The sequence below is a fragment of the Gopherus evgoodei genome, chromosome 9 (assembly GCF_007399415.2).
Source record: "Gopherus evgoodei ecotype Sinaloan lineage chromosome 9, rGopEvg1_v1.p, whole genome shotgun sequence".
Taxonomy (NCBI): domain Eukaryota; kingdom Metazoa; phylum Chordata; order Testudines; family Testudinidae; genus Gopherus; species Gopherus evgoodei.
The window spans coordinates 87,505,163-87,518,261 of NC_044330.1; the positions used below are offsets into that span (position 1 = coordinate 87,505,163).

The following is a 13,099-nucleotide window of genomic DNA, read 5'->3' on the forward strand; positions in this document are numbered from 1 at the left end:
ATTTATTCATTGATGGTGTGCAACAGGGGTGGCCAACCTGTGGCTCCGGAGCCACACGCGGCTCTTCAGAAGTTAATTTGCGGCTCCTTGTATAGGCGCCGACTCCGGGGCTGGAGCTACAGGTGCCAGCTTTCCAGTGTGTCAGGGGGTGCTCACTGCTCAACCTCTGGCTCTGCCCCCACTCCACCTCTTCTCACCTCTCTCAAGCCTGCCATGCCCTCGCTCCTCTCCCCGTTCCCCCAGAGCCTCCTGCATGCCACAAAACAGCTGACTGGGAGGTGTGGGGAAGGAGGAGGAAGCACTGATCGGCAGGGCTGATGGTGAGAGGCCCTGGGAGTGAGGGAGGAGCTGATGAAGGGCTGCCGACACATTACGGTGGCTCTTTGGCAGTGTACGTTGGTAAATTATGGATCCTTCTCAGGCTCCGGTTGGTCACCCCTTTCTACAATGACATTTCAGACCCTGCAACTAGGTCCCTGGTTATGACCACTGTAGTCCATATCATGGCTGGCTTTGTAATTCTGCAATCAGATTAATAGTTAGAAGACTGAGGCTGGGAAGCAACAGAAGCTGCTTTTTTTTTTTTTTTTTTTTTTTTTTTTTTTTTTTTTTTTTAAGAGGTTCATCACATCACTCAAGGTTACAGGAGATTTATTTTTTGGTCACTGCAGAAACAGTCATCCATCTTGGTCCATCAGCTTCTTCTGCACTTCCAGTGAAACAGCAGTTTTTCCAGAAGATCTGGAACCCATTTTAATTTTTAAGATGTTCGCAGGCATTGCAGAATATCAGGTATCTTTCCAGATTGCTGGTTCCTGGAGTTCTTGAATGGATATATTCTTTTCAGTTTGAGTTCAGGCCAAATCCTGATCCCCAGTCCTTCTCATAGTAAACCATTACAGGATATATTAATATCTCATGTGAAAATTGAGACTACAGAATTGGTGCTGGTGGCAAAGTCTCACTATATATGTGAGCCGTATAAGTCCTACTTCAAATTGAAAAGATTGCCAGGACTCATGCTCCCACATCTTGATAAAACAAACATAGGAAGCACCTCGGGTTCAATGGGGGAGTTTCTCAGTCAGTGAAATTGCACGCTACAGAGTGGCTTGTGTCCGGCAATTGTGGTCACCAGCCTTTGTCAGCAGAGCCTGAAGTTGTTTCCATATTAGATATTTGACTTCGAAGAGTCATCTTGTTGGGGCATGATTAATTTTCTAAAGATCACTTGTTCTCTGCCCAATGCTGAAGTTGAGTGAAATTGGGGAAATTTGGTCTTAGTGCCACTCAGGTTCTGACACTTAAGAACTTTTCTGAGTTCTTGGAAGGTACTAGTTTGTCTTCTGTAAGAAGACTTGTGGACTTCTAACAGGTGTTGTCAATGATCAGATCTCAGGAACTTACATAAACAGTAACTGGCTGGGGCTGAGGGCTTCATGCTTTTATTCCTCTGATCAGAGCAAAGCCGATGGATATTCACACTGATAACACCTGTCAATACACAGTTTATTTGAACAGGCAGGGTCATCAGTCTTCTGTGTTGTATCAACATGCAGTGTATTTGTGATGCTAGTGCATCCATACGCGTACCAACTTCAGCTTGCATTTTGGCAGTAATGAAGAACATCCTAGCAGGAAAGTATCATATGGTTAAATCAACGCATGGGGTTTTCAGAGAGTTTAGCAAATTCCTTCTCTGTCAAATTTCACCTGAAGGTAGTTGCTTTACCCTGAATCAGAGTATAGTGTAGCCAATATATTATTCCAGGATATTCATGATCACAGCATGGTTTCAAATGTTGTCACATTGGAGAAGGGAATGCACATATGTATCTTCTTACAAAAGTTCTCAGGAATATTTAGCTAAGAGGGCCAGGTGATTCTGGTTGGGCTCACCAGATATTCTCAGTTCCATTAGCTCTGCTCCTGCTTGCAGTCTTTTAATAAAGGTTCCTTCCTGAAGGCTATGCCGTTTGCCAGGAGATCTTAAGAAAGGCAACCTTTAATGGCATAACTTCCTTGTACTAATTTTCACACAACTGATTAATAGTCTTAATATTCTATACCAAATTATTGACTTTTTACTATCACGTTTGTTGATATCATATTTTTGTCAGTGTTTTTCAAAGCCATGAGATCTTCTGTGTTGATCTTTGCTGTACACCTTGGTTGTTGAAAGGGCTGTTGATTATTTCTTGGACAGGGCAAAACCTGTTAAGAAATCCTCAGAACTGGCTGAATTTGCTTTTGAAGTTTCAGCTGTAGTTAAAAAAGGAACTGAAAAACAGTTGGATGCGTGTGGGCCTTTGTACCCTTGGGTTTAAAATGCTGGAATAGGGGCATGCAGCCCTTGGGGAAGCTCATGCATACAGTCTTGCAGTGTGAATCTGCAGAGGCAGTACACAATTTACTTTGGTAAACATCCTCTTGTTCACTCCTCTCCCCCCAAAACAATAGTCCTTTAAAAATAAGTTTGTTGTTTTGAGAAAACAAAGTAAAACATACTAAAATTTATCAGATGAAATATCAAAATCATTATTTGTCTTGCTGCTTTAAATTGTTTTATCTTGAAAAGGATACTTTGCAATCTCAGATAATGTCCCACCAAACCGTAGGGATACAGAATCTAGGGTTGTCTGTCCTTACAAATTTGCTTTGTTCAAATCTTGTTTTGGCTATTAACGGAGACTTTAAAAGGTGGAGACACTCTTGTGCTTCCATTGCTTTGTAACCAGAATAATCATGAGTCTTTCTTTGTGACACTTGCAGTAGTTAATCATTTCATTGGATGGGGGGTGTTTTATAAATCGGGGGGTGGGGGGGTTCTGTAAGTGAAAGAGGGTAAATTCACTTCACTGTATATCACTGTCTTAGTAAACTTTCAGTCATGAAGACCTTGGCCAAGGCTTTCCAGAGTGATTAGTGATTTTGGGGTGCCTTGGTTAGTGAGTGTGTCACTTAGACTTTAAAGAGCCCTAACTGTCAGAAAGCACTGAGCATCCACTCTCTGAAAATCAGGCCCCTTTACAGTCTTTCAAGTTAAGCACCCACTGACTGAGGCATCCAGAACCAGCAGTCACTCTGGAAAATCTTGGCCAAAGTTTGTAACTTTTACTTATCTCAGCATCAGCCACTCTTCAAGAACCAGCCATAGTGACTTATATGACTTATACACCATGGCAAGCAATAAAATTAGTTGAAATAAGAAGGAATAATCTAATGCTTCAAACCTTCACATCACTGTTCAGCATGCTGCTGATCCTAGGCATGTTTTATACTCCTGTATAAAGCATAGTTATTATAACCCACCTGTTCGCTCCTTGGTTACGCCTCCTCAGCAGGATACCATAATTAGAGATGTGGGATGGTACCAATCAGTAATTTGTTCCTGGAAGAAATATTTTCATTTCTATTGACAAGCACAGCTTTTCGCTCCAAAGAGAGGGCAACTTCACATGCATGTTACAAGCTTGTAATAGGGAGAAATTAGACACAGTGATGAACACTTGTTTTGTGTGTGAAATGGCACCTTTTTACATACAAAGGTACCTTTTGTTTCCATGAAAGCCAAAATGTCTCTTTCATCTAATTTTTTGTCAAAGTCACCAATTTTGTCTGTTGCTTGGCCCTGTTCCTAATCTAGTTTTACAGGGGATGGTTGTGTTATCAACACGATTTATTAGCAGTTGCAAGAGAACATGGGAAGAAACTCTTCTAACTTACTGCAATTATCATTTTTACATAAAAAAAAATTTCAAGCATAGAGAGTAAATGAACTTAATTTAGGAAGGCGAACTTTCACACTAGTTGTACTAGCAATGTTTTTGGAGGATTTATATAGCTTTGTTTCACACCTTATAACTGTACCTCTGTCACTTATGTTGTAATCCATGGAACCAGTGAATAAGAAAGCGCATCTGCAGTGGCTTCCAGTTAAAGTTTGCCATTTCTGTTGTAGGTTGCTCCTGAAGAATTTAAGACTAGTATCAGCCGTGTGAATGCGTGTTTAAAGAAGAATCTCCCTGTCAATGTAAAATGGCTGCTTTGTGGCTGTCTGTGCTGCTGCTGCACCCTGGGTTGCAGCCTGTGGCCTGTTATCTGTCTTAATAAAAGAGTAAGTGCACATTTCAAAGTTGCATTGTGACCAAAAATTGACAACAGCTGCTAATGTATAATAGCCTTTAAGTAAAGGTGCCTTTCTTTATTCTGAAACTTCTTTCTGTATCCCCAGTTGCTGTCATACGTCTCCCTTTAACTGGTGAGATATGTCTGCTAGCTGTTAATCTTTAATAATAACAGTAAATAAAATATATAATGTAAACAATGTTGAATTATGTTAATAACAATGAGTTGTGCCAGAGTAGCAGTTAATGAGCCAAAGAATGTCCTAAATAGACTGAAATCTCTTTGTAAACCTCTGTACATTGTACAATTTATTAAAGGAAGAAACAGTATACTCCTTCATCTTTGTTACTTTTCTAGTTTCATATCAGGATTTATCATTGTGAATTGAAGCTAATGTTACAGACGTTCAAAAGATTGAGCCATTTCTCCCATTGTCTAGTTTTGTTTCTATCTCTGGTGAGCTAAGTGTGAAAAGGAAAGTCCACTAAACTCTGCCCCCAAAAAAAGCCTACAGGTTGCACCACATGCAGAGAGAAGTGGTTTGGCAGCTCCTTCAATTTGCTTATGAAAGTAACAATAATAGAACTGCTTGGAGTGAAGCAGAATGCAGGCAGGCATTTTCCTTTACCCCTCTTCCAGATCATACTAGTTCTGCCCTGCAGCATCCCTTATTATGATTTTTGGGCCTTTCTTAAGTAGAGAGAACCAAAATATGTGTGTTTTGTAATAGAGGACAAACCTTTGCTGAGGTATACAAGGAGACTTTGCATTTAATGTTTGACCTCATAAGGGTTGATCTCAGGGTTGAAAAGCATAGTGCTTTAACCCACTGGGCTGCTGTCATACAGCTGGCTCCTCATTAAGTGCCCTTCCATGTCAGGATGCAACACGACAGCTGCATCTGCCTCAGTTTCCCTCCTTCACTGGTCCCCAGAAAGGATCTCCAAGCACTCTTACCTAGGCTTGGTCTACACTGAAAATGTATACTGTCATAGCTATGTCAGTCAGGGGCATCAAAAAAAAACTACACACCCTTGCAACATAGCTATACCAGCAAAAAAAACAACAACCCAGTGTAGGCCCAGCTATGCTTACATAAGAGTGTTTCTGTCAGCATGGCTAACATTGTGGCATTCCTACACCAACAGAATAGCTCCTTCTGTCAGCATACATACTATGCTGGGGTGTGACCTGACATCAAGTGTGAAAAATCGGGATGTGGGATGGGGGTAATAGGAGTCTATATAAGAAAAGCTCCAAATAACGGGACTGGACTGTCCCTATAAAATCAGGACATCTAGTCACCCTAATGACAGCATATGCTCTGTAGTGTAGACATAGCCCTTGTCTAATCCTATACAGTGTACATCAATGTATCTGAATGCTTCCCAAGTATTTAAAATACAAATAACGCTTGTATCACTCTTCCTCCTGGAAAGCAGTAACTCTGAAAAGGATTTAGATATGATGACAAACATCCAAATGAACATAAGCTCCCAGTCCAATGCTGGAGCGAAAAGGGTTAGTGTAATCCTCAAAGGTATAAACAGGTGTATATAGAGTAGGAGTAGGGAGATAATACTGCACTGATCAGACCATAACTGGAATATTGTTTCTATTCAGGTATAAACAGTTAAAAAATGTTGAAAAAGTGGAGAGGATTCAGATGAGAGCTATAAAAAATGATTTAAGGACAGGAAAACATTACAGGTGAAGGATTATCGATTAATCTGTTCAGTTTATTGAAGACAGGGTTAAGTGATCTGATCACTGTCTACAAATACCCACATGATGAGATGTCTGATAGTAAAAGGTTCTCTAATCTGACAAAGACATAACAAGATCCAGTGGCTGGAATTTGAAGCTAGACCAACTCAAACTGGAAATAAATGCAAATTTTAAAAATGAGAGTAGTTAAACAATTAGAAAAACTTATCAAGGGAAATGGTGGATTCAGGGCTGGCTTTAGGACGTGCGGGGCCCCATTCGAAAGAGCTGCTGCTGAAATGCTGCTGAAGACAGCGGCAGCATTGAGCTGCCGCCGAAGATGGCAGTGGCAATTCGGCATCAGCTCAATCGGTTGCCACTGTTTCCAGCGGCACTTCAGCGGAGGGTGCGGGGCCCTCTTGGGTGCGGGGCCTGATACCCGGGAATTGGTGGAATTGCCCTAAAGCCAGCCCTGGGTGAATTCTCTCCCACCTGAAATCTTTAAATCAAGATTGGATGTCTTTCTAAAAGAGATGCTCTAGCCCAACCACAGTTATTGGGTTTGAGACAGGAATTACTGGGTGAAATTCTATGATTTGTGTTATGCAGGGGTCAGACTAGATCACAACCTTTGTGGCCTTGAAATCTATGGATCTCTCTTTTTTTCCTTTTCACCTTATTGGTGAAATAGTTTGATTAGTTTAAGATATGAATTTTCCATTTAGCCCTCCAAGTGGCTATTTCGAAGTTGACTTATTTTTTTAGTTCCATGTTGTAGATCCAGGTCCTATGTATGTTCTGTTTCCTGTACTTGTGACTCTCACAATGTGTTAAGAGTTCCCTTGCCCTGGTGGAACATAACCATCATGGTATGTTTGAACTGGTTGCACGACAGGTGATCTGTTAAGTACATGTGGCCAGTCCCTTAGAGGATTTTGAATATCAGGCCATAGACCTTGAATTGGACTCAGTGTACTTGGAAGCCAGTGCAGAGAGCAGAGCACCAGGATGATACATTCAGAGTCCTATGTCGCTAAGCATACTGGTGCTGACTTTTGTACCAGCTGGAGACTTTTTTCAGCATATGTAGTTTCATTCCTAGATATGAGTTGCAATACCGAAGCCCAGAGGTCACAGTTATGTGGATCACTGTGACGGGTCAGATGGTTGTAATCTTTTGACCAGTAACAGATGGAAGATGGAGTTTTGCTGAGTTAGCTACTTGAGCACCCCAAAATGCTCCTGAGTCCAAGATAACTCCCAAATTGTACAGCTGAGAAAGGTAGTGGGAATGATGGAGCTTCTAGACAGAAATCATAATCTATAATTCTGATGAGATGCCCTTACTCTCCCACCCCTATAATCTATGCTTGAGACAAGTGGATTTGGGAAGGCAAGACTTCTCCAAGGTGAAATTCTTCCTTTCCTTAGTTATCCTTTCCTAAAACATACTTTACCACTTTACATGTGATGTTTGAGAGCTGCAAATATAACTTTAAGACTTTTGGGAATGAGATTGATAGCTGAGCCATTTCTAATATAATATTGATTTTCTTTCCTAGACTAGAAGATCAATTCAGAAGTTGCTAGAATGGGAAAATAACAGACTATATCATAAGGTAAGAAATATTAAGGACTAGAATCTATAAATTTCTTTTTCCACTTTTATTTAGAATTAATAAAATACTGCACAATTGGAATATAGGAATACTATTCGCTTGTTTAGGACTGGAGCTAAAATACTAAATTCTTCTCACATCTTAAAGCGTAAGAAATGTAAAAAGACATGCTTGAGATCTTGAACTGTTAGATATTGCTGAAGCTTTTATTATGTTGTTGATGAGAAATAATGCAATAGTACACCTTTAATCCCACAATAATTATTTTCTTAGCTTGGTTTGCACTGGAAGCTGAGTAAAAGGAAATGTGAAACTAGCAATATGATGGAATATGTAAGTATTCTTTTTCTGTTACATTTTTAGTATCCATCACTACAGTGTGATTTTAATAGTTCAAATGTCATTAACTGCCAGACTCTTTACCCTTCAGTTTCCTCACGTCTAATTCGTTCTCAGCTGATGTACACACAACCTTTGGAAATTCACCATTTGTGTCACTCACTACAGAAACTCTTGGCTAGTAGAATGAAAATCCTATTTTGATACATGAATATGGCAACATAACAGTGCAACAGCTGCATGTAGTAAAACTTTGACATTATCATCTGAAAACAGAGTTTCTCCTTCATAACATTGCCTGCTCAGAGCCCTGCTGCTGGAGATTTGTGTTGAATAATAGTTGACAGTTAGAGGAACCTTATCTGCTATAGTGAGGTTACAGATTCCCTCACCCCTTCTTAGTTCTCACCCACAACCTCAGTTCCTGTCCACCTGTTGAATACTCACTGAACGAACCTCTCCCTTTCTCCCTTATTAAAGTAGCTGTAAATAACTCACAAGTAGCTAGTATAGCATAGACTTAAGTGTTTAATTTTTGTATATTTTGGTTACTTCAGCAATTTTTTGTTGGTTTGCGTTTGCCTAGAGCTTTGACCAAGATAGTGGACGCATCTAAGAAAGCAGAGTTCAAGATGTTCATCTTGTTTGACTACGTTTTCCTCTTCAGATGGGCATAAAAATTATCTTTTATACTTCGGGGAAGGTCACTTAGCCAAAAACTTTGATGCATACTGTAGGTCTAGTCTTAGCAAGGACGTGAAACAATGAACAAAGCGTAAGTTACAATACCCTTGTAAATATGTAAAAGGTGTAGCTAGTAGAAAAGAGAGAGAAGGATAGTAAGCAATGTGTGATAACTTGCAGCTGTAGTGGAGTGGCCTAGCATGTAGTGGAGTGCACAAACACCTCATGATTTAGTTAAGGATTGGCTACAAAAATGAGTAGACCAATCAGTGTGCGATATGATGTAGTAAGTGTAAGTATGTGTATAAACTGGTTCGTGATTATGTATTTCGGATGTGTGGTATACCCTGTACCAACCCCTACACTCGAGCCTGATCAGCTCAAGTATAGTTTGATTGTATACCAATAAAAAAACAATTCAGTGACGAGCCTGGAGTTGAACTGATTTCTTGGATTCCAGAAGACTGAATAAAGTGCTCTCCCACTACTGAACGAGGTGTTCTGAGATAAGCCGAGCGGAAAAAATTGTGGAGGGAATCCCAGCACCCACAACATCCTTTCCAGTGGAATCCAGGACAGAAGGACTCTGCTCAGTACCTGATTTTATTTATTTTTAAGCTGGGTGGTATAGGTTCTCCACATGTCAAGTCCAGTAGCAAGCACATAGCAATAAATATGTATACAGTTTCATCAACATTATTCTAAAGAACAGTTTGATTAATATGTTGGGTTTTTTCTTCAACAGGTAATACTAATAGAATTCTTACCAAAATATCCCATATTTCGACCTGACTGAGGAGCAGTATTCAGTCTTTCATGTTACCTGCCATTTCCTACTCTTAGTGCCTTGTAGCTGATTTTGAAAAGAAGATGGTCTACTTTGCTGTGACTTAAAAATGTTATTTGGTAGAATATCTTCCTTGCTATGTTATTTTCTTTTGTTTAAGACAGAAACAATTTGCACAATTTTTATGTTAAATGAGGCTTCTATGTTGCACTCTGAATTTTTAACATTAACAATAACAGATATAGTTGCCGCTAAGGATCTAACATCAGTACTGCTTAAAACTTGTTCTGAGCATGCTGCCTTATTAATTTCCATACTTACTGTTTCCACATGTACATCCTAACTCTGTATCATATTGTATTTCATTCTAAAATCTCATTTCTATAAATCCTCAATAGAAACGTCCAAGTAAGCTTCCAGTAGTTAGCAATGATTTTACTATAACTTGCTTGCATAGGACTTGCAATTAACAGCACTGGTTTTGTCCCGCACTTTGCAAAATCATCACTTACATTAGAGGGTTAATTATTTTACCCACTGTGGATTTGTAAATAGTGCTTCATTGCATAATGTAAAGTGTGGTGTGTCAAGGTTTACAGAATGTAATATAGCTCTGATTGTATTGCCAACAGTTCTACATAGATTTATTAATGACATTTATTAGCATCCTGATTCTATGGACCCATTCATATGCCATTTTTATGGTAAAGCCATAATGAGTTTGTACATACTATCAGATGTAGGGCTCAGATGCACTTTGTTAGTAAATGGATGAAAAATGCACAGCATTTCTGTGTTTCTTCAGAAAGTTTTCAGGTGTCTTGGTTAGTACCTGAAATAAGGAATCTTAAGTATTCTCATCTTTTGGAAAAATTGTATTTGTGGAGTAGACTGCAACTAATATTATCAGACTATCCTAAAAGCCTATTTTTAAGACACAAATATATGGAAGTCAGGAAAAAAACACATTTAAAAAAAAAAAAGCAAAGAAGCAAATTTAAAGTAATTGGACCAAATTGTTATAACTAAAGCCAACTACTTGGGACAGGTAAATCAATACAGAAGAAACATTAAACTTATTATTTTTATAGCACAGTGGTACCTGATATTATTTTTTACATATTAAGTAGTTAACTAAAACTGCACCCTTTCCAGAATGAAAAAGGAGCAGCATACATATTGTCAAACAGAATAACAGAGAACCACAAAACAGTCGTTTGATGTGAGCCATGATGAGCTGATATTTGCCTCAAGGAGCTTTATCATAACTTAGTGTCCAGGCATTGCTTTACCGTTATTTGGATTCTTTGTGATGCTATTTGATGCCTAAGTTTTCCAGTTCCAGATTGATTTTAGACTTTCCTCTGAAATATTAATCCATACAGAAAAGGGATGGTACAAACCCTGGTTGGATTTGAAGAAAGCATTTGTTAAACCATTGAATTTAAGTAGCTGCAGTTGACATGACTTCTAGCAGACTGTTTCATGGGCATGTAGTCTTGTTGAGTCAAATTCTTCATCCTTTTTGTTGCTCAGCTGAGGAACAAGAAACTCCTGTACTTGGGATGTAATTTCCAACCACAGCTGCCAAGAATGATGCTTCAAGCTGAGAAATTTGAATGCTGAAATGGATTGTCAGCTTAGTAAACAGGTTTCAGTTCACGTTAGTAGATCAGTGTCAGCTAACTAACTGCATTTTAAAACACTAGAATGTAAGTAGTTTAAAAAAAAATCTACAATAATGTCTGACTATAAACTTCACTGAAACTTTATTACAGAACTACAAAAAGCATACATAGACACATTTCATCATAATGTGGCACTAACTGTGGGAAGCAGAGGGAATGCTTAAAGACTCAGAGAAAATAGAGTGCAAAACAGAATTGGAATAGCATGCTTAATTTTATATTCATTTCTGTTAAAACAGGATTCTGGGCAGAAAGTGTTGCTAATAAAAGAATAATTGTAAGCATATTTAATACCTTAAAATCTTAAGTAATAGAAGCTTCTTACTGTTATGCTAGAGGTTGTTAATAATTATTCCGTCTCATTTTTGTTAACCAACAGCCCAGAAACCACACCACACTCTTTATTTCCTTCCCTCATTTGAGTGACTATATTTTCAGAATGTTCCTCTGCAGCTGAGGGGACAAGAAAGCCAGTGAGAGTTTGATGTCATGAGTAGTAGTGAATATTGAATACTCTTTAGTCTCATAGTTATTAGCAGTCCTTCCCCTTAAACCCAAGTCTGTGTCTGACCTTAGGATATGCAGGTCAGAATTGTTCCATCTGATTTATAACACATTTTTGTGAAACACTGTGCCAGGCTGAGAGAAAATACCATCAGCTCTCCACAGTTAGACAGTATGTTCAATGGCTTATTAATTTAGAAGACTTGCACTTGTATCTGTATGAAAATGACACATTTAAGAACATAAATTCTATAGGGATTTTGGGGTATTTTTTTGGGAAATGTCAGATTACAAATCGTTTAATCTTCACCCATTAATATTTAGTTCAAAAGTGAGCACCTAAATTTTTCCCAGCTATGAGACAATACTAGCAAATGTCCTGGAACATAAGAGCCAAGACAGCTGATTACGACAAACTTGATCTGAATAAAGAGGTAATTTTGGATTGTGTTACAAATGCCAGCATGCAAATGACACAGATCATTTTTTTCATTTAAAGATAAAGGCAGCCACAGGTTTTGCTTTAGATTATAGGCTGCATTCTGCTGACAGGTTCTATTTTGACTACCATTTGCTTTAATACATGAATATTCATCTGATAGTTTTCAGTCTTCTAAAATCTGTATTACCTTAAAAACTATAAGTAAATATGAATTTTGTAAAAACCAATCCACGATGAGTCATTGAGAATCAGAGAGGGCGCATAGCGATACAACGAAGAGTAGCGGTAACAAAGTTTAATGCAAATGGAAAGGAAAGTGCCTTGACTGGTTCAAATGAAAGAGAAAATGCTGTGCAAAGGGGGAGAAAAGGGAACCAGTTTAAGTGAATATCTGTAAACGTAATTTCCCACAAATTTCCTGAAAAGCACATCTGGAAACATTGTTTAGTTTAAGTTTTGTCAGAATACTTTGATCATTGTTTTCTTTTCCAGACTTCTGTATTAGGAAATGTCGCAGTATTATAGAATATTGGCAGAGAAGGAAAACTCTCATCTAAAAGCTTTAAAATGACTCTTTTGAGAGTAGTTTCATGCTGGCCTAAAGAAATATAAATGTATATGAACATGTGTAGAAAGTTTAGATTTGATTATGTATGAGACTAGAAACAAAATACATTTTTGCTAAATTTAGTGTAGTCTTGATAAAGTTCACATGCTCATCTTGATAAGTACAGAAATCTGTATGCAAAAACATGAATATGCGTGTATTAGTGTCTCCTGACATCAGTTTACTGCATTTATCTATAAACATTAGCATTTGAGCAATAAAAATGTCAAACAGTTAATATTCAATGTAAATAGTTCTGACCATTTTAGTAAACAAGGTTGTCTGATATTCCTGTTCTGCAATCTTTGTTTTTGTTGTTTTGTTTTTGGTGTTTTTATGAAAGTGTAATATTATTTGTAACTCATCAGAAATCTGTTTTTGTTTAAGTTGTATGAAAGGATTTTTAATTGAGTCCTTAACATTTTTATTCTGTTTACAAGTAAATAGCCACTTTTTTAAATAGGACCTCATACCTTGAAGTTTTTTGAATAAAATCCTAAACAAGCTTTGTCTTTACAATTTACTGCATTGACCTGTGCCATTAAAGAAGCTGGAAGTCAAACTCGGTTAATCTGAATCATTTTTCAAAATGTT

The 13,099-nt window shown here is 38.2% G+C and overlaps 1 protein-coding gene across 2 annotated transcripts in view; it reads left to right on the forward strand.

Moving 5' to 3' along the window:
• Positions 1-13,067, forward strand: part of CHIC1 (cysteine rich hydrophobic domain 1) — a 37,701-nt gene extending 24,634 nt beyond the window's left edge. The window contains exons 3-6 of one of the 2 annotated variants that reach the window (XM_030575416.1): positions 3,962-4,117; positions 7,398-7,454; positions 7,728-7,787; positions 9,223-13,067. In XM_030575416.1, coding sequence (XP_030431276.1) covers positions 3,962-4,117; positions 7,398-7,454; positions 7,728-7,787; positions 9,223-9,273 — 324 coding nt within the window. In that variant the 3' untranslated portion in view covers positions 9,274-13,067. The other variant, XM_030575417.1, reaches the window with a different exon arrangement.
• The last annotated feature ends 32 nt before the right edge of the window (positions 13,068-13,099 follow it).